Source organism: Mustela lutreola, chromosome 2 (assembly GCF_030435805.1).
Source record: "Mustela lutreola isolate mMusLut2 chromosome 2, mMusLut2.pri, whole genome shotgun sequence".
In the NCBI taxonomy this organism is placed as follows: domain Eukaryota; kingdom Metazoa; phylum Chordata; class Mammalia; order Carnivora; family Mustelidae; genus Mustela; species Mustela lutreola.
Genome location: NC_081291.1, coordinates 41,815,791 through 41,838,707, shown reverse-complemented (window position 1 = coordinate 41,838,707; position 22,917 = coordinate 41,815,791). Strand labels below are relative to the sequence as shown.

The following is a 22,917-nucleotide window of genomic DNA, read 5'->3' as shown; positions in this document are numbered from 1 at the left end:
TGAGGTGATAGTTGACACACAATGTTACATTAGTTTCAGGAGTGCAACATGGTAATTCCACAATTCTGTATGTTACCCTATTCTGGCCACAAGTGTAGCTACCATCATTCACCATAAAATGCTGTAACAATACCATTTACTATATTTTTTATGCCATGCCTTTTACCCCTGTGACTTACACCTTCCATAATTGGAAGCCTGAACCTCCCACTACCCTTCTGCCATTTTGCCCTTCCCTCTATGCCCCTCCCCTCTGGCAACCACCAGTTTGTTTTCACTATTTACATTACGACTCTATTTTTGCACAAGATAATTTTTAAGGAGGTAGTTATCAAATGTACACAGTCATCATGAGGGAAAATCTTAATAATGTACGTCTAAAAAGACAAACACTGGAATATCCAAAACAAAAAGTTTTCGAACACAGTTTCGTTATCATTGGATGAGTTGAATTGCTAGTGGGAGTTACCAATCTGAGGTCCACAAAACCTTAGATTATTCAACTTGACTTGTATCACATTTGTTACTATTGTTTTGTCTGTCTGTGTATTTGCTCTGCACAGAGTTCTCACACTTCTGAAATACTCAAAGAACTCTGGATCCCTCTGTATACTGCAGAAAATAAATGGCCACTTATACATGGATGAATATCTAAAATAGAAAATATTGTTGGAATTGGGATAATGGAGCCACATTCATTCTGCCATGCAAGAACACAGTATCCAGACAGATGTTTTTTGGGCCACTCTTGGTTTGTGATAAAACCTTGTCCTCCTTATATGGAAGATTGCTTCTGAACCCTTCATATTTGTTAAGATAACAAATGTATTGAAAAAAAGACTATGCACATGCCACCAATTTGTGGTTGCTCATATCTTTTAGGGATTTGGTAACTGTAGCTAAGGACTTATTCAAGGGTATTACTCAAATTTATTAGATAAGTTGCAGAAACTGACTCAGGGATGGACAGAAAGCTAAGTGGCTCCAAAAGTCCTGGCAGAAGGGACCGGACCATATTCTCAGAGAAAGTACTAGAATGAATGAACTAAGCATCATTTTTGTTCTTGTTTCACAAATGAAAGTTGAAAGAGGGAGAATCCAATAGGCAGAGTTTAGAATACCATTACTCAAAGTGTGGTTACCAGGGGTTCCTTGGTGGCTAAGTCGGTTAAGCATTGGTCTCTGATTTGGGCTCAGGTCGGGATCTCAGAGTCCTGAGATGGAGCTCCGCATCAGGATTCTTCTCTTTCTCTTTAGTGTCTGCCTTCCTGTAGAGAATGAATGTATTTCGATGTTCTCTTTACCAGTAGGAGACCTCGCCCTTACAGGAAGGGCCTGGTTGTAACTTGAGCCAGTGTACTTAAGTCTGTCTAATTCAGGGATGAAATATCAAAAAACCATACTACTCACTTAAGCAGTTTTAAATCAGCTTTATGTATAGTATAAGCAGTAGAACTGACATTGTGATGCTCATTGATTTCACTTACGAGTCTCTCTCTCTCTCTCAAGCAGGAAAGAATATTGTCACATATGGCCCCGCTTTGAACCTTAATAACTATTCCCTTTGAGGTTTTCTTTTAAATACATGAGGCGTTAGAGAGTTGTTTGTTTGTCTTGTTTGGTTTACTCTCTCATTCATAGGAATATTTATCATTTTTGCAGATACTTTATTATATAAGGATTTAAATGTTTCAAATGGATTACCTCAGCCCCATGAATTACTTAGATGAGTAGTTTTATATAATAATTCAAATTGGAAATCCCCTCTTAGGGGCCTTTTGTTCTATTGGCTTGAGTCCATTTTTTTTTTTTTTTAAGATTTTATTTATTTATTTGACGGAGAGAGAGATCACAGCGAGGCAGAGCAGCAGGCAGAGAGAGAAGGGGAAGCAGGCTCCCGGCTGAGCAGAGAGCCCCATGCGGGGCTGGATCCCAGGACTCTGAGATCACAACCTGAGCCAAAGGCAGCGGCTTTACCCACTGAGCCACCCAGGCGCCCCGGCTTGAGTCCATTTTAGAAGAAAAAACAATCACATCCCTGTTGTAAAAGAAACTGAACTCCAGATTTATTTGTCATGATAAACATGCTTTTGGAAAGGTTTTTTTTATAAAAGTAATGATTATGTCCTTTACTGTTATTGATTCTTTTCTTATGAATATGAAGAAATGTTAATTGATATGGAAAAAGTACATCTCTCTAGGACCTTAGATGCCTGTTCCATGTAATCTGTGTCCCAACCAAGTAACAATGCCTCATGGTATTATCCTAGTGCTTACTCAAAAATAGGATAATTAACTGCTGAATCTTCTCTGGTCTGCCTCTCTTTTCCTTGGAGATTTGCCAACCAATAAATCACTAACCTAACACTGCTGAACTTATAAGACAAAAGCCCAAAATGGTATAGCTAAAAGAATGAAAATTCGAATATAATTCTCCTAAAGAGTGTGTGTACATTATCGTAGAACTCAGGGGGCAGAAGTTCTTTTCACCAAGCGTTGGAGGCTGAGCGGGAGCCTCAAACGAAAACAAGCACTCCGTGCTCTTTCTCACTGACACTTACTTTTCTCATGCATTTTCATCAATTTATATTTGCTTTTCTTAACTGTCATTATTTATCTTGTAATATATGCATTGTGAGTACTTTTCTCTTACGGCTAATTGTAAGCATCCATCTCTTCGAATATGTACTCAGAAAGTGAAGTCCAAAATAGCCTTGTTATTTTCTATACAGCAGTTTAATCATTACGATCTCATGTGATTTCATCTCCACTGAGATGTGCTTCCTGAGAAAATGTAGAGTTGCGGCGTGTTTGTTAAAATTCAAGTTGAATAAATTACCGTAATATTCAGAACATAGGCAAGGGTAAAACAATATATTCAGAAATCCTGCCTTGCATGCACAATAGACCGCACTGTTCCCATTCTGAAACATATTGTGGGGATGCCTGGGTGGCTCAGTTGGTTGGACGACTGCTTTCAGCTCAGGTCATGATCCCAGAGTCCCAGGATCGAATCCCACATCGGGCTCCCAGCTCCATGGGGAGTCTGCTTCTCCCTCTGACCTTCTCTGCGCTCATGCTCTCTCTCACTGTCTCTCTCTCTCAAATAAATAAATAAAATCTTAAAAAAAAATATTGTGTTATTATGAATGGTTATGTGTCATCATAAGGTACAGGTCAGTGTTGCCTAGATGACAGTCAACTTTTTGAACAAACAACTTTTCTTAACAGCCATAAATTCAGTGCCATCACTGCATTACAGAATGGACCATTCGAGCAGCTTAGAGCAATTAAGTTTATCCCAAACTAACCATAGACTGCACAGAGTTAAGTAAAATAATTAACCTCTTTTACTATGAAAGGAAAGTCTGATAAAAGCAGATATATAAAGGCATATTGTAAAAACCGATCAAGGAGTCAAAAATGCCACAGTGATTTAAATTCTACATTTTTCAAAGGAAACTAGAGTCCCACATTTCTGAATGTTAATCTCATAAATCTTTGTTTAACTTTTTGTGCCAAGACTTAGAGACACTCATTGTTATCTACATTTTCAGCTCTATCCGTTTGCAGCAAAACGTGTTCCCAGAAAGCTTAGAAAGCAATTTCATTTATACTGAAGTAGTATAAAATTTTCACTTTGGATCTCTGTAGGGAAGCATGGGTTATTGAAGGTTTTCTTTTGAGAAACAATTACTCCATCCATTTACTGAATATTGTTTATTTTTATGTTGTGTGAAATGCCCTGTGGGCCTCTTAGATCTTACTGGAAGAACCAATTTAGGAAGAAAATACCCAATTAGCTCAAAATTTCACAATGTACAGAGTTGGCATTCTTTGTGAGTCAATATGTTTGTTTTGAGGTCTATGTGATTCCTAAGTTGTTAGCCTTGTTTTTGAAGCTGTTCCTCGTCTTGGCATCATCATAAAGATAGGTTTGCTCATTTATAGCTATTAAACCTCACGCCCTAAAGGTTTTGTCGTTCTTCCAATACCCCTAATAGTTCTGTATTTGTTGTGGAAGGTTAGCTGTTAGGCTAATTCATAGGATGTGAAGGTATCTGCAGTTGCCTGTCTCTGTTCTGTGATATCCAAATCAGAAGATCTGAGCTTTGGGTGAATATTTGTTCCGTCAACCAGAGACATTTTTACTTTGATTTCATGCTTGCTAATCTTGGAAGCAGTCAGTTCCCACCTTCAGCCTCTATCTCAGACCAGATGAGGTTGCCTCACTATTTAAGTATCTTGAAGACCTTCTGATAACCGTCTCCTAGCTTGCTTTCTTTACATATTTAAAACTCCAGTAACGGGGCGCCTGGGTGGCTCAGTGGGTTAAGCCGCTACCTAACCTCAGGTCATGATCTCAGGGTCCTGGGATCGAGTCCCGCATGGGGCTCTCTGCTTGGCGGGGAGCCTGCTTCTCTCTCTTTTTCTTTCTCTCTCTCTTTGCCAGCCTCTCTACCTACCTGTGATCTCTCTCTGTCAAATAAATAAATAAAATCTTAAAAAAATAATAAAAAATAAAAAATAAAACTCCAGTAAACCTGCAATACTTTTTTTATTTTTTATTTTTTTTACTAATAAAGGTAAGTAAAATTGATTGAGCAATTCTATGGGTCAATTCCTATCCTCTTTGAAGATCATGACCCCAAATTTTTACAGATAGGATTAGCAAGCAAAATGGGTCAGGAGCATTGCACTTGTTTGTACTCAGAGACTTTTCTCAGTAACTTTTCTCTCACTCTCTCTCTCTCTCTCTCTCTCTTCTTCCTTCCCTATCTCCCTGCCTTTATTTTTAGTCTCTCCCTGTTTCTTAACTTCTTTCTTCATAGTGAAAGTATATTTGTAGTCCTCTTATCCTAGGAATTTCTAAATTCTCTTCATCCTGACTTCTATTGCCTCAGCTTTCTTTTTTTCCACGTATGTATTTACAGAGTTGATCCTTGAACAACGTGGAGGTTAAGTGTGCCAACCCCATGCAAAACGGAAAATTCCCTGTAACTTTTGATTCTCTGAAAACTTAACTAAGAGCCTACTGTTGACTGGAAGCCTTACCAATAGCTTGATCAATTAATATATATTTTGTATGTTGTATGTATTATAGACAAATTATTATAATAAAGTATTTTAGATAAAAGAAAATTTTGTTAAGAAAATCATAAGAAAGAGAAAATACATTTGTAATACTGTATTTAAAAAATCATGCAGTTCAAACCCTTATTTCCCAGGTCAACCTTATGCAGAAACATGTGCGAATGTATAGATACATTTATATATGGCACATAAATAGGCATATATATGTGTATATGTAGATACACATATATGTGCATAATAGTCTGCACACATTCTGAATTTATTTTCTTATAATTTCTAAAATCCTCAGTGCCGGGGGTGCTTGGGTGGCTCAATGAGTTAAAGCCTCTGCCTTCGGCTTAGGTCATGATCTCAGGGTCCTGGCATAGAGCCCCACATCGGACTCTCTGCTCAGCGGGGAGCCTGCTTCTTCCTCTCCCTCTCTTCCCGCCTCCCTCTCTGCCTACTTATGATCTCTGTCAAATAAATAAAAAAATTAAAAATTTTAAAAAATCCTCAGTGCCATGCAACCTGTCTTGAGTGCTAATCCCTGTTCTTCTGTAGTGACTCTCTAGAGACATACAATCTTTTGTTCATTCAGCAAGCATCAATTTTGAACATTTACTCTGTCAGGAATGGTTCAAGGCTCTAGAAATCTAGTGATGTGTAAATCAGACACTCTCAAGACACCCTCCCTACCTCCAGAGAGCTTACAGTCTCTGAGCTTACTAGAGGAGAAAATTAGTCAAATAAGCACACAAATGTGTAATGGGCCAGCTGTCAAATGTTATAAAGCAGACACAGAAGTTGTGTCATCGGGGCGCCTGGGTGGCTCAGTGGGTTAAGCCGCTGCCTTCGGCTCAGGTCATGATCTCGGAGTCCTGGGATTGAGTCCCGCATCGGGCTCTCTGCTCAGTGGGGAGCCTGCTTCCTCCTCTCTCTCTGCCTGCCTCTCTGCCTACTTGTGATCTCTCTCTCTCTGTCAAATAAATAAATAAATCTTTAAAAAAAAAAAAAAAGAAGAAGTTGTGTCATCATTTACAGGAACACCTCCTCTGACCCGTGGTTCAGGGAAGTGGCCAAAATCTGAAGGTTGAGTGCACATTAACCAGATGTAGGGAACAGTGTTCACAAAGGCACCAGGGCAAGAAGAAGCATAAAAGCATTTGAAAGAAAGTATGTGTGAGTGGGGAAAGGCGAACAAGGGGTAGAATCATGTGGCTTCAGGACATTAGAGAGAGGTGGGGTCCTGATGAGAAAATACATCTCAGCCTTAGGCTGTAATCACTCTTCTGTAGGTGGTGTGATGCCAGAGAAGCCGTCTAAGCTGGGATTGGGGTAATTGCGGAATTACATGATCAGACTTCCATTTCTTTCAGGTTGCTCCCCGTGTTTCTCAAAATAGTCTCCGTATGTGGAGTGTTTGGTTTGCATGTGTCCCTCTGCAGGGTCTCCTCTTTCTGCTGTTACTGCACACTATCTAAGGAAATCTTTGTTCTCTGAGAAGCTAAGGTATAGAGATTTTTCTTTGATGACCTCTTTGAGAAAAGAGATCAATCAGCAGGTATTTCATACCCATCGAAGTGGTCAAGGTTCCATGAGGGGAATCAGATATTACACCTTTTTCACAGCTACCTAGGAAAGTTCGTGGAATTTGTAACCCTTGTACTTTGCCCCTCAAATTAAAACAAAATGTTCTGTGTTCCCTGATTAGCTTTCTAAGCCATTGTTCTCAAACCCTTTTGTTTGTCACATATTGCATGGAGCACTGGATGTGGTGCATAAACAATGAATCTTGGAACATAAAAAAAAAATAAATAAATAAATAAATAAATAAAAGCACCTTTTGATTAAAACAAAACAAAACAAAAAAATCACATGAGTAACAGACTTTCATGGATAATCTACCTGGGATGATGAGCAGGTCTCTGTGTGCTGGCTCTAATTATACCACTTTCTCCCTCCAGAAAATGGAAGTAGGATTTGAGTGAAAGTGAATTACAGGTCATCAAAGGACTATATATGCATAGGTAATATAAAATACATTAAAAATACAGATGTGTAATATAAAATAAGTATCTTGTATATTTTTGATATATAAACTCAGACAAATCACACTTTTGATACTCACCTGCAAATCTTACATCAAGCAGGATAATACTTAGAAATTGAGTTGAGATCGTCCACTATAGTCTGATGCCCTTAGTGTCCTCCCTGTCTGTTGTAGAGCCTTAAAGTTGGAAACACTTATTAATCATGGCTTCCATATGTCATGCTGATGCTGGGGTTGGAAATCTTTTTAAAGAAGTTGACCTTGTCTTTGGATAGATTTGACACTCACATACCAAAGATATGAATCATACAAGATAAAAGGCATCCTAAGTGTTAAATGTATGGTATGAGTAGTTAAAGATTTTAGGAATTCAAGGAAAGGGGAAATAATTACAGGTAGACAAGATGGGCCATTAAGATTTGTGGATCTGACTAATGATAGGTAAACTCTTTCTCATTCTTTCTCATTTCTAATGATACCTCTTCTAAGAGGCATTTCTAAGGCACCCTGTCATGGAAACACTCCTTATAGTTATTACTCTTTATTATATCATCGTGTTTGTTTCCTTCAGAGTACTTCTCAAATATCTGAACTTGGTTATTTATTGTCTGTGTTGCTCAGTAGACTGTTAATTCCACGAAGGTGGAGATTTTCTATCTTGTTCACACTATAATCCCAGAGAGTCCCATAATGCCTCGCACATGTGAGACACTCATTTGTATCTCCTTAATTAATTAGTTAGGTACAAAAGCTTTAAGTACTTTAAGCATATGCTCAGCAACTCTAATGTAAGGTTCATTTGTACTGCCGATTCTTTGCAATAGCTCACAAGTGGCCATGAAGGTGTTATTTTATAAAATTTTAATTTATATTGGGTCAAATGTGATTCTTTCAAGTTCGTTATGAAAGGAAAGAGAGTTTCTCAATTCTCATATACTGTTTCAAAATTAAGGGAATTCATGACATGTCTATTTTCTTTTTTCTCCAAGCTGATAAGGTTAGCCCATCATGAACAATCTACCACACCATATATTTTTAGAAGGCATTTCACACTTATTTGATAAAGACATCCCTGAAAGTAGGTATAATGTTAAATAGTGAGGTTAAGTAATGCTGCATAAAAATGTCAAGAAAAGTTCAAATTGGTAGAGCATCTTCTCTTACAGTTGTGTGTGTGAGTGTATGTGCATGTAAATTTTATTTTAGTAGTGTTTATTCCCAAAGAGGCTAACGACTGGTTTATCTAGCCATAGAAATCCTAGTTTAAGGTGATAGTTCTATTTGAAAATTGTTATTTAGGAAAAATGACTATTACATATTTATTTGTCTAATTTGGTTTTTTCTTTAGAATTTCTTTTTTAAAAGATGGAGGACTTAAAATAGCCAATGTGACTAAAGCTGATGTTGGAACTTACACCTGCATAGCAGAAAACCAATTTGGAAAAGCAAATGGCACAACACACTTGGTTGTTACGGGTAGGTACATTTCTTAAAGATTACCTTATGTAGAGATGAACACTGCGGTATGTTATAAAGATCAAGGGAAGGGAACAGATTTTTTACAATATGCAGTGCACTTTGAAGGTATAGAACCTGTTTCCACTGTTATTTTTAACAGGTGGAAGTCAAGAGAACAACTCTTAATATTTCTTCACATATCACAGTGTGAACCAGGGAACGCTTTAGTTATATGCTGGTATGATGGGCAGAAGAATTACAAATAGCATATGCTGATGATGAAATTTTATGGTATTCTATTATGTCAGATCTTTTGAATGTGGTCTTTCATAATATCATTGATATTTTCTGGAGACATTTAAGTCCATGGAATAATCTTTGCCATCAGTGAGAGTCACAGAGAGTTGCGGATATATGTTGTTTACTTATTCATTCAAGGAAAAAAAAAATGAATACCTACTCTGTGTCAGGTGCTTAGCCTATGTTGGCAAAAAATGGCAAAGATGCTGCCCTTATGAACCTTACCTTCTACCAGAGGTAGAAAGAAAACATGTAGTAGGAATAAAAGACAAGAAATTATTAGAAGGAAAAAATTGCAAACAATTGAGAAAATAAGGAATAGTGTATGGTAGAGGTAAGCTGGGACAGAAACACCATAACTGGCATGGACCCAGTGAGAAAGAGAGGTTTCGACAAAGTGTGGACATGGAGGAATTAACTTATAGATTCCTTGGGGACAGTCATGGAGAAGCTTTGTAGACCTTGTTAGGACTTTAGCTTTCAGTTAAGTGAGAAGTGGAGGCTGGTGCAAATCAACAGAGGAGTGGCATGATGTGAAGATTTAGTCTAGCTGCTCTGATGACAACACACTGTGGGGAATCAAGAGTAGAAATGGAAGAGATCTCAGAATACCATGGCTGCAAACCAAGCTGGAGATGGTAATGACCCAAGGGAAAGTAGCAGCAGAGGAATTGATGGGAAAGGATCAGATTCTGTGAATGCTCTGCTTATAGAGTCAATAGGAGTTGATGATGAATTGAATGTGAAGCCCAAGAAAAAGGAGAAAAGGATGGTTGCAGGGCATCTGGCGAATAACAGAAAGAATGACCGTCAAAACAACTCAGATGGGAAGGTTGCACAAATTTGGGAAAAGATAGACCGAAGTTCAGTTTGGATGAGTTAGGTATGAAATGTTCATTAGGCTCTATTTGTGTAAAGCAGACCACAGTGTTCTGGCATTAGCAATAAATCCAACCTTTCAGTGGGTTAAAATAGCAGACGTTTTTGCTTATATAGCAAGTCCATGGTGGGTCAGCTATCTTGTCTTCATTCAGATATAAAGGGTCCCAGTGCCTCCACCATCAGACACATTGTCCATCGCAGTGGAAGAGGAGAAACACATCAGATGGTCTCTTAGTTCCTCCAGGCTTCTGCCTGTCAGTGCCACCCATAGCTCCATCTTATATTTCTTTGGCCAAGCATTAGCATTTGGTTATGCCTGAATTCAAAAGTGTTGATAATTTAATCGTACTGTATGTATTTAAGGAAATTGCGGTGAACAGTAATGTCTATTATAACACCCAACCAGGTATGTTTCCCAAAGAGGAATTTGGTTATATGAATCTGGGTTTGGGGAGAAAGAGGAAGGATGGAGATAAACATTTGGGAGTTGTTAGCATATAGGTATATACTTGAAAAACAAAGAATGACTAAAATCACTGAGGGAGTGAGTGAAGATAAAGAATGAGGAAAAACCAAGGACTGAGCTTGAGGCAGTCTAACATTATGAGATTTAGAAAGAGAAGAGGGACCAGATAAGGAATGACTGGCACGGATGGTTCTAGAAAACAAAGAGAGTTTGGTGTCCCAGAAATCAAGCAAAGAAAGTGAACTGACAGGAAGACAATGATCAAGGGTAGTAAATGCGGCTGAGTGGTCAATTAAGTAAGATGAGATTGGAAAATGTGCCATTGGTTTGCAGCGGGGTGATGACTGGGAACCTTGACGAAAACCAATGGCTTGCGAGGAGCCAGAGGCTAACTGGAGTGGATTAAAGAGGAATTTACTAGAGGAATTGTAGACAACATGCATAAATGATTCTCTCGAAGACTCTTGCTGCAACATGGAGTCGACAAATGAGAAGCAACCATGGAAAAATGGGGCCACAGGAATTTTAATTCACAGTAGATGGGAGGACTGTTAGGAGGATGGGGCAAAGGAAATGTACATGGGCACCCTCGGGAGGGGGGCAACACATTAATTAACATTTTAACTTAGCATCCCTCTCGTAGTACCTGGTCTATATGTCTTTTATATGGTCTTTCAAACGTTTGAGTCTATTTAAATTTTTTTTGCATTTTTGAGTCATTGAAAGTCCATGAGAATTCAGTGGTTTCTATTTCTAACCTCATATTTCACAAAGCAATAAAACTACATTAATATTGATTTTGTAGTAATATTCCAACTCTTGTTTACAGGTGACTTTATTTTTTAACTGATAAATTCTATCAATTCAAATATCCTAATTCTTTTTAACAAGAATTTGTGGATCCGATGACATGTATTACAGATCTGCATAAAAATTTCTCTAGTAATCTTGGAAACTTTTATTCATGTACCCTAAATGATCAGTTTGTGAAAATGATGTCATCAAAATAAAAATGCTAATGTTTTACTTAAACCTTTCTTCTTTTTTTAATAGAACCAACGAGAATCACTTTGGCACCATCCAACATGGATGTCTCTGTTGGCGAAAGTGTCATTTTGCCCTGCCAAGTGCAGCATGACCCCCTGTTAGACATCATGTTCACCTGGTATTTCAATGGGGCCCTCACTGATTTCAAGAAAGATGGATCTCACTTTGAAAAAGTCGGTGGGGTAAGTCGTGCCACTTTCTTCCTGCTATTTATATCACTGGTGGCTCTGACACATTGTCCCTAAAAAAAATATCTGGCCCATATATGATGCTCGAGAAATGTTTGTTCTATGAGTAACTCTGCATTCTCAATTCTGTTGTGATCTAATTTTATTACTGGCATTCCCAAAAAGTCAACACAGTTACTTCAGCCTATAAATTATCATTTTAATTAAAATTGATGTTTATTTCTGTCAAATACATAATGATACATATGACCATGATAATTTTGTCGTTAATACTCCATGGAAGGCAAAGGTTTCATATACAGGTGTCGGTTTTCAACATGACATATTTATTATGAGGTTGAAACAAGTCACATTTGCTAAGTACTCCTTTGTGTCAAGCCAAGAGCTTTATCCACGTTAATCCTCAGCATCGCTCTGGGCATTGTCAGTGAGAGTTTTCATTTTACAGATGCACAGACTATGGATTTGAAAACTGTATTGACTTGCTCAGGGTCCCTGAGCTGGTTAGTGTGGACACTAGATTCAAGCCTAAATCTTTATGTGCTCAAAATACAAATATTTTCTTATGCCCCATTCAGCCTCCTCATTTGTGATGGTTCAGTATGAGGAAGAATTACAGAGTTCAAGCAGGAACCTTCACTTTGAGGAGAACCATTAAGAAATGACTCAATGTTGGTGAGCCACACAGACTGACAGGAGCTGGTCGCATAACTGTGAATCCAGAATCACAAGGCCAGTTGGCCTTGAAAACCTGTTTTCACTGACTTTGGAATAGCTTCATTCTGTGTAGCTAAGATGTCAGGGGTGTAGAGTAGAGATCAAGGTGTGTTCTTTGAATGAAAAAAATAAAAACAACAAAAGATGGCCTGATGGACACCTCGGTTGTATTCATTTGACAAAGATTTCATGTTAAATGTATGTACACACTGGTATATCAACCTACTAGGATCATGGGCAACTTAAAAGGATAATGTTATGACTTCAATTGTGTGCCCTGCCAGAAAAAAGATTTGTTCAAGTCCTAAAGCCTAATTGTAAAATAATAGAATATGTTGATTTCTGCTCCTGGGTCCTGCCACAGAGCTCCTAAAACCCTTGGAATTTCCTGGGTGATAGGAATGCTTTTCTTCTAATAAAGTGTCTCTCTGTGGGCTTTGAAACAGCTTGAGGATGAAGGCTGGTTCTTCAGCAGAAGAACCATGATTAGAAGCTTGGAAGTTTTAGCTCTATCACTCATTCTCTGAGAAGAGGAGAAGAGCTAGAGACTGAATTCATAATTGATTGGACCTGTGTGATGAAGTGTCTGTTAAAATACTAAAAGTGTGGGGTTTTGTAAGTTGGCGAGCACATCCACGTGCTGGGAGGGTGGCACACCCCTTCCTAGTACCTCTTCATCCGGGTGTTAATCTTCCTCCTTTATTATATCCTTTATAGTTCACTGGTGCATGTCAGTAAGTGTTGCCCTGAATTCTGTGAGCTGTGCTAGCAAATGACTGAACCTAAGCAGTGGGTCATGGGATCCCCGGTTTACAGCCAGTTGGTCAAAGGTGCAGGTAGCAGTCTGAGCCTTGTAATTGGTATCTAAAGTAGGGGAGAGGATCCTCTGGGACTAAGCTCTTCTTCCCTCGTGGCATCTGAGTTCAGGCAGATAGTTTCAGAACTGAATTATAGGACATTCAACTTGTGTCAGAGGGTTCCTTGGTGTGGATATATATACCTCTGGTATCAGAAGTCTTGTAGTATGTTCTGAGTGTAAGTATGGTAGCTGACAGGAAAGGAGATACAGAAATTTTTTTTAGTTACACCACTAGCTCACAGGGTGACCTTATTTGAAATTAGGGTTATTGAAGATACACTTAAGTTACAGTGACAGAATGAGGCCTGATCCAATAAGACTGATCTCCTTATAAGAGAGAGAGAGATTTGATGACGGGGATAAAGGGATACAAGCTTGGAATTGTAAAATGAGTCGTAGGATAAAAAATACAGCGTGAGAAATATTGTAATAACTGGCTATGGTGACCGAAGCGAACTACACTTACCACAGTGAGCATTTTGTAATGTATGTAATTGGAAGTTCACTAGGCAGTACACCTGAAACTGATAGAATACTGTTTATGAACTATCCCTCAATAACAAACACTTCAAAGAGGGAAATTTTGGCAAAAACATACAAAGAGAACACTATGAAAAGACACGACACAGAGGGAAGGTGGCAATGTGAAGGCGCAGGCAGAAATCAAAGCTATGCTTCTATAGGCCAGGAAATGTCTGCAGCTTCCAGAAGTCGCAATAGGCAAGGAAGGATCTTCTCCTAGAGATTTTGGACAGGAGCTTGACTTCAGACTTCTGGCCTCTAGAACCACCAGAGGATGAAATTCTGTTGCTTCCAGCTACTCAGTTTGTGTTACTTTGGTACAGCAGACCTAGTAACTAAAATAGATGCTCTCTTAAAAGGGAAAAAAAAAAAAAAAGGCAGAGTTTCCATACCTAGCACAGTAAAGTACAATTTCATTGTCATTTCTTTTTTCTCTCATCTGGCTTATTTCATTTTAGAAGTTCTAGTTTCCCTAATTATTCTGATTCAAGGCTTTCGAGAACTTCACCAATTGCTACAACCTATTAATATTTCTTTCACGATTATTTTAAATGCCCTTTTTTAAAAAGTCACAGATTTCTTCTGTCGCACTAGGAAAAGGCATATGCCAGTATTCTTAGCCAACTCTACTCCATACCCAGGATTTGTCATTTGCCTTTCTTGGGGGAAGGTAAAGGCAAAGAGAAAAGACTAGAATGTTACTTTCATAAAGTCCCCTTACCAAGTCTGGAAAAGGCTTCTCTTCTACCCCAGCTCTTGTCATAACCTTAATTCTTAGATAAAGAATCTTATTTGAAACATTAGTTACAGGGCACCTGGGTGGCTCAGTGGGTTAAGCCTCTGCCTTCTGCTCAGGCCATGATCCCAAGGTCTTGGGATGGATCCCCACTTCAGGCTCTCTGCTCAGTGGGGAGCCTGCTTCCTCCTCTCTCTGCCTGCCTCTCTGCCTACTTGTGATCTCTGTCAAATAAATAAAATCTTAAAAAAAAAAAAGAAAGAAACATTAGTTACCTTTGCTATCTAATGTAGATAATTGTGTTTTTGATTTAACTGCTGGATCTTAAATTGTTGATGGTGTTTTATCCAATGCAGTGTCCTCCATCTTAACTAATGCTAAAGAAGTATGTAATGAGAGACTTAAAGAAGGGCTCACTTTAGCCTGAGTTAGATTACCGCTTTCTGTAAGAGGAGCTTGGAATAAGGAATATTTGAGCTTTTCGTGTAATTTACATGCTCCTGCCTTACCTGTAGGTCCTATATAAAGTAGAAAGTCATCTTTTCACCAGAGTCAGGCATCTAAAACATGACATTTCATAAATTAATTCCATCACCTGTTCTTTCTCTAGCACGCTAGTTCATGGCCTGTGAATTTTTTTTTCTGACTTGTGCCATTAGTAACTTAATATTCTCTCATCAGTATAAAACAGGAAGCCATACATGATGACATTTCCCTTAAGCACGGGCAATTAAGTAAATTAGTTTTCCACTGCATGGGAAGGGAATCACACAACAAGTCTCGTTCTCTGATTCTATATTCATTGCAGCATTCACATTAGTACCTGGAAAAGCCTGCTTCTGGATATTTATGTTCCTAGATATATCCCTAGTTTCAAAAGCAGCAAAATGTGCACCAGAAAGTTGCCAATACATGTGGATAATAAGAACCCTAATTTTAATATTTTTTTAAGATTTTATTTATTTATTTGACCGAGAGAGAGACAGTGAGAGAGGGAGTGGGAGCACAAGCAGGGGAGTGGGAGAGGGAGAAGCAGGCTGCCCACCAAGCAAGGAGTTCGATGTGGGGCTTGATCCCAGGAGCCTGGGATCATGACCTGAGCTGAAGGCAGACGCTTAATGGCTAAGCCAACCAGGCGCCCCAAGAACCCTATTTTTAAAGGGGGCGGGGTAATTTAGAATTGGGAAATCTGGCTTAGAGATTTAAGTGATTCAACCAATTGTCACTGGGATTATATAAGAGGGTATTATTGGACCATACATTGAGTATTCAATACTTATTCATTTATTGTAAAAAAACAAAAACAAAAAACCAACTTTTGGGGACAGTCTACAAACTCAAAAAACTCTAACAGTTTAGATCAGATCCACTGTGTGTGTTTGAACATATGCCTGTCACAGGTTTCTGCACAGTTATACATTGAGAAAAGCTTGTCAAACCAAGTGACTGAAACAAATTGTCCTATGACAGGGGAGGTATGGGTCCAGAGTCAAGCTTCAGCATGGGCCCATGGGACAAATCAAAGTTGTACAAAGAAACCAGCAGTGAAAGAACTCCAGTTTGCCACTGTTTGCCACACAAATCTCAGTTGCAGGCATGTTGTAGGGTAACTGGAAAAACAGGGATTGTTTTCAGATATACAGGACTTCTAGATTCTGATGCTAGTGGACGGTGCCATAGGTGAGTCATTTAACTTTGCTTCCCTCATTTTTTGGTCTCTTTTCACATCAGTTTTTAGTATTTGGCATGTTCCCTCCGACCTTGAGAATTTGCACACATTGATCTCTTCTGGAACACTTTTATTTCTCCATTTCACTATGTCTACATATATTTTATACACACACACACATACAGACACACACACACATATACATATTATTTATATATGTAAGTAGGAATGCATATATTCATATGTATACACTTTAATCTTTTTTTTTTAAAGATTTTATTTATTTATTTGAGAGGGAATGAGAGAGAGAGAGAGAGCATGAGAAGGGGGATGTCAGAGGGAGAAGCAGACTCCCTGCCAAGCAGGGAGCCTGATGCGGGACTTGATCCCAGGACTCCAGGATCATGACCTAAGCGACTGCATTCAGCTTAACCAACTGAGCCACCCAGGCGCCCACACTTTAATCTTTTATTTCACATAAATGCGATTATAAGAAGAGACATAGGCTTGGGTGATTGAGTGGCTCAGTCAGTGAAGCGTCAGCTCTTGATTTTGGCTCAGGTCCTGATCTCAGGGTTGTGAGGTCAAGCCCCATGTCAGGCTTTGTGCGGGGCATGGAGTCTGCTTGAGATTCCCTCTCTCCTGATCCCTCTGCCTCTCTCCCCCACTGAAGGAAAAAAAAAAAGAAGAAGAAGAGACATTAGCTCATCAATATATATACAGTTACATTCTCTTATACTCCTATATTTAACCAACAGAATTCCACTGCATGGACCCAGTGAAAATATAAAAAAATAACAAGAGAGAGAGAGAGAGAATGAGGAGAGATTCCATCAGTCACCCAGTAAAACATCTTTCTCTCCTTTTAAGTATACCTTAGCTTCCAATAACAGGATAAGAGAGATAATAGCCCACAGTTCAAGAGAAACAAAAGAACATCACTAGCTGGGACCTATGTGGCTGGGGTCTAGCAGTTTAAATATAATTTTTAGAACATTCAAGGACAATTTTGACTGGCCTAACAAGCTACCTTTTGGACTCAGACATATTATATGGTGGGGGCTCACTATAAATAGAAACGTTCGAACTGAAACTTAGGAAGAGGTCGCTGTATAATTCTAATGGATGTTTAAATGGATATGCTTTTATAAACTTGATGTGGTGCAGGTGTTTAGAAATGAAAAATGTATAGAGCCAAGCTGTACAGCTTTACAAACATTTTGTGGAATTGGATCTATGATGAATTAGAATGTGTGTGGATAACAGTCACTGGAAGCAATAAGAGGTTTAGCAGTGACTGGTTCAGCACTGACTGCCATTCATTTGAGTGGCTGGCTTCAGGATGATTTATCTCCCACAGCCCAGGCTCACTCTTGTTACGGCAGCTACTCATGAGCCTCAGGACTTGATGTATTTCCCAGCTTGCGGTGGTAGGAAAGAATATCTTTACAAATAATCCTTTGTGTGTAATAACACAGTTGTGGTCACTTTAACTTGATTTGTTTCATAGAATTATCAGGGTATAAGGACTAAAAGTTTGAAAATAACAGTTCTTTTATAATACAAAAAAATAGTAAAAAAAGGTTTTATATGCATTTTGTTTATTCACTCATTCATTTATTTTAGAGGGGTGGGAGGGGCAGAGAGAGAATCTCAACCAGCTCCTCACCCAGTCCAGATCCCAATTCAGGACTTGATCCCACAATCCAGAGATCATGACCTGAACCAAAATCAACAGTCAGATCTTTGACCAGCTTAGCCACCCAGGTGGCCTATATATGCATTTTATATACAGATCTGAGACAAAGCACTCATTCTAAACACTAGTTGGGGCTATACTCTGAGTTTTTAAACATCTCCTACTTGGAGAGTCTTATAAATTTTATATGTTGCCCAACTTCAAAACATTACCTGACTTGGAATGATCACGAAGAGGATATATTCAGGAAGAAGTCTATAAAAGTGGTGATTAAACCAGAGAAATTACTATTGTCCATTTTGAACACTTCCCTGAAGTCCAGCTCTTTCCAAAAAGCTGTTTAAGGTTGAGAAAACAAGTATTCTACAATACTTATGGAAAAAGGGAAGTGCACAAAACAGTTGAAGTTGAGTTTATTTCCCTAACTCATCATTTGCTCAACCAGGCATACAGAGTTTCTGTTTCTTCTTAAAGTGTGATTGGCACCCCAGGGCTTATTCATGAATTGAAGTGTTTATTGAGATGAATGGTCCAAATCTACCCCTAGTGGAGACTTGGTAAGGTTTAAATTTATGGGAAGACGGGCAGAAGTCAAACCAAGTAACATGTACCTTGAACTAAAAGCCCATAAAGATATCAGAGTTAAAACAAATACCAAGGCTATGAATAAAAGGATGTACGTGAAAAGATATGCAAATATTTATCAGTCAAATGCAACAAAAAAGAGAGAATAACAAGTGTTACTTTGTAAAAAGATCATAATAATTCAAGGCAAATCTTAAGAGTAAAAAGGGTAAGTACTTTTTGAAAAGGTTTGCTCTGTCATGAAGATATAATAATCGTAAACTATAATGCTTAAAATAATATACCATTAAAATATATCAAGTCAAAAGCAAAGAGAAAAATGAGAAACAAAATTGGTATATAGTTCCAAGAGCTCTTCTTTTAAGTGCCAACAGATCAATTTGCCAAAATTAGAAAAAAACAATTTTGATGCTCTATTATAATGGGAGAAACAAACACATATAAAAATTTTCCATACAAATAGAAAATAATGCATTCCTTTTCATTCTTTTCACGCCCTCATAAAACTTAGAAAAGAAAAATAGCAGAACTGTTATATATAAAGGAGAGGGAAGTACAAACTGGATAATGTCAAAAAGCAATGGATAATCTCTAGAATGTATCAGTGAAGAATAATGATAAAACTGAAATTAGAAATGAGAAAGAGAATAGCAGATAATAAAGAAATATTTTGAAATGGCATTCCATGTTGAAATCATATATATTTAATGGAATTCAGTTAAGTGGAACATTTCTGGTAAAATAGAAGTAATCAAAACTAATAAGATCTAGGAAACCTAAGTAGATCCACTAAGTTTGCAAACATGTAAATCAATAGCCACCAACTTCACCCTTCCCCACCAAAAAAGGATATTAGGGACAGATAATTTTACTGTTTTTTTTTCAAGTTTTCAGGAACCAGATAAATATTTTGTTATATAAACTATTTGACAATGTAAAAAGTTCAAAAATCTTTTCAATTTATTTTTTTGGAGCTAACATACTCTTAAGAACAAAATCTAGCAAGATAGCAAATAATTGGTAGATATAAATTCATCTCATGAATATAGTGTGAAAGCCTAAATGACATTTTGTCAAATAAGATTGAGCATTATATTAAAATAATGATAATGACCCTTTGAAAACTACATGGGGATGTTCTGGCCAATGTGCCTGCATCATATCAATAGATCTAATAAAATAGACCACAGTATTCTCAATAGGTATTTAAAAGACTTTGAATAAAATTAATGACCTATTGTAGAAACAAAATGCTTCCTCTACATCCCAAAAATGTCTTTAAAGGGAAGTGCCAGGAATACTTTTATTTAAATCAGCAATAAGAAAGGAAACATACAAATACCATTACTTTAAAAACATTTGGAAATGTTTGGACAAACAGTGGGGTTTAAACAGGAATAAATGACTTAACTCTGAAAATAAGGAAGCATAGTTACCATAATTTGAGGACAGAATGATATTTGAGCTACTCAAGATCCAATAGTATCAACTCTTAAGTTTTTAAATAGTGAGAGTTCAGTCAACTGCTTAGATACAAGATAAATTTCCAAAAAAAAAGAAGATAGCTTTTTTATGTACCAACAGTAATAGAAAAGAAAGTATAGTAGAACAAAAAAACTACCTGAAAAGATAAAATATATGTTAATTTGTATTAGGATGCAAGACCTAAATAAAGCTTTAAATACTTTGTTAATATGAATGAGTAGGTGGGTGGATGGATGGTTGGTTGGATGAGAAGAAAGAAAAAGAATCACAAAATTTTGGTGCTCCTGGCTGAAATAAAGCAGCTGTGTATTTTGAGGCTTTTAATTTTTCTTAGATTTTTCCATGGTTTTAAAATAACCAACAATCTGATTCCAGTTTAAATAAGTCTGACAGTATAAGAGTAAGAAATAGGTTAGAAAAAGAATAGTTAATAGTATTTTGAAAGAAGAATAGTGAAACCTTATTCTATAATTTCAGAGTTTTCTGGGGATTCCTTGCTTAGGCAAGGAATTGCTGGATTTGATAAGAATTATCTATGTTCATCATTAAAAAATATGAATTCAGAATTCCAACTTTTAAAACCTATTTCATTCTCTTATGAACTGTTGATCTTTATCTCTCTTTGCCTGAGTTTCTCATCTGTAAAACTGAGATGATAACAGTATCTTATTTAGATAAATATGTATATCTATATATATCTTTTATATATCTATATGTATCCTTTTTATAGCTACCTGTCTATCTGTATAAAGCACTTAGAACAACAGGTTAGTTCTTGTTATTACTGTTACTACGGTGAGCAGTAATGATAGCTTAGTCTCTAAATTGTCCTCCAGGAAAGATGCAGCAATTTATGTTCCTATCAGCAGAACATGAGGGTGCTTGTTACCCCAAATCCTTTCCCATACCTATTTCTCTTCATTTTTATAAAAGTTTTTTGCCAAACATGGTTGAAAAGTGATATCTCATTATCACCAACTTTTCATTTCTCAGATCAATAGTGAGCTTGAGAAACTCTCTGTTCATTTATTAACATTTTAGATATCACAGAAATATTTAGAATTATAACTGACTCCCCCAAATCAAGACATTTGGGAGTTTACTACTTACTCTTGTGAAATGGAAGATTACCTCTGCAGGGAAAAGAGAGAAAAAATTATCTTTTTATTTCTAGATAGAAAATTGATAAAATCCACCTACTTGGATTATTATGTAGAAGAATATTCAAAAACATTTTTAAAAGATTTTATTGATTGATTTCAGAAAGAGAGAGAGCAAGCATGAGCAGGGAGAGGGGCAGAGAGAGAAGCAAACTTCCAGCCATGCAGGTGCCCCCCAAAATATTTTTCTTTTTATCTGACGATAGGGAATGATTTTCAGAAGTTAAGAAAACAAAACACAGGCAGCTCAAAGACAACCATTAAGCCAAAAAGATGTATTTTATTTTTGTCAGAGACAAAGCAGTAAAATTGACATTTGTGTATATCAGATTTTCATCTCATCTATGTCATGTGTCCATTAAACAGGGTTTTCCTGAGGTCACAGCAGAAAATTGTTCCCATAGATATAAACTCACAGTATGTACTGACATTTCCTATTTTAGGATATGATATAGGCTTATTTCATAAATAGCAAATCTGTATCCTTTATTCATTTCTCTTGTTGGAATTCAGAACTTTGTCTAACAGATTTGCAGTAGGTCCTTATGTATTCAAGCTATTGATTATATCTTAGTTTATGCACTGGGAATATCTTCTTTCAGTATGTCACTTTTCTGCTGTTTATCATTCATAAAAGTTTTCAGTTTCACATAGTCAAAAAACCAATATTCTTTTCCTATGAGTTTTCATAAAATTTTCCTGGATTTCCCACAAACTGAGAATTTGAGGAGAGATATGGAGAAGACTTTGGAATGACTGTTCTTTGGATAGTATGTTAGAAAAAAAAATGGGGATGTGTCATGGGGAGTAAAACTTTGGAGGAGATGCAGATATTTAAAGAAAACTTTGGAAAGATTTTGCTGTGAATTTCATCTTGTACACCCACAATTTTAAATAAAATTGCATCACTCCACTTGGGAGATGACTTTTTCTCCTGGGAAAAGGGCATCAGTTGTTGTCTTAGTGCATAATGGGATTCCACCCCTCCTGTTAGTAAGTCTTGAGTTCAGTAGTGTCAGTCCTCCAGTTTAGTGCTTCTCCTTCAGTTTTGAATAGGTTATTCTGGGTCTTCTATCTTTTCATGTAAACTTTAGATTCACTTTATCAGTATTCATGCACTAATTTGCTTGGATTTTTTAATTGAAATTGTGTTCTATACATCAATCGGGGGAAAAACTGACATTCACAATATTGAATGTTCCTATCCATGAACATAGAATATCTATACATTTATTTAGTTTTTTTGATATCTTTCATCAGAATTTTATAGTTTTCCTCATATAGTTCTTATATCTATTTTGTTAGATTTATACTTAAATATTTCATTTTTTGAATGCTGTACAAATGGTAATGTGTTTCAATTTCAAAATCACTTGTTCATTACTGTTAAATAGGAGAGAAGTTGACTTTTGTATATTAACCTTGTATCCTGCAACATGGCTATAATTGCTTATTTCCAAGCATTGTGTTTTATTGATTCTCAGATTTTCTACATAGATAATCATATCATCTGAGAAAAAAGATGGTTTTATTTCTTTCCAATCTGTATACCATTTATTTATTTATTTATTTACTTATTTTTTGTTATTGAATTACTAAGATTTCTAGTAGTGTTAAAGAGTAGTGATGAAGGGGAACATCCTTGTCTTGCTCTTGATGTTAGCAGGAAAGCTTTAAGGTTCTCACCACTAATTATGTGAATTATAGTTATTTTGTAGATGTTCTCTATCAAGATGAGGAATTTCCCCCATTCTTTGTTTGCTGAGAGTTCTCATCATGAATAGGATTTTCTTCCTTTTTCCCTTCCTTTTTTCTTCTTTCCTTTTCTTTCTTCCCAGTGTTTCTACCCAACTATATTTCCTTCCTTCCTTCCTTCCTTCCTTCCTTCCTTCCTTTCTTTTCCTTTTTTTCTTTCCTTCCTTTCTCTTTCTCTCTTTCTTTTTCTTTCTTTCATTCTTTCTTTCTCTCTCTCTTTCTTGTTCATCAAATGCTTTTTCTGCATCTGTTGATATGATCAT

At 37.0% G+C, this 22,917-nt stretch overlaps 1 protein-coding gene across 1 annotated transcript in view; it reads left to right on the top strand.

Moving 5' to 3' along the window:
• Positions 1–22,917, top strand: part of CNTN3 (contactin 3) — a 338,196-nt gene that overhangs the window by 260,210 nt on the left and 55,069 nt on the right. Inside the window, exons 12-13 of the mRNA XM_059161515.1 lie at positions 8,475–8,602; positions 11,286–11,461. Coding sequence (XP_059017498.1) covers positions 8,475–8,602; positions 11,286–11,461 — 304 coding nt within the window. The remainder of the gene's footprint in view (positions 1–8,474; positions 8,603–11,285; positions 11,462–22,917) is intronic.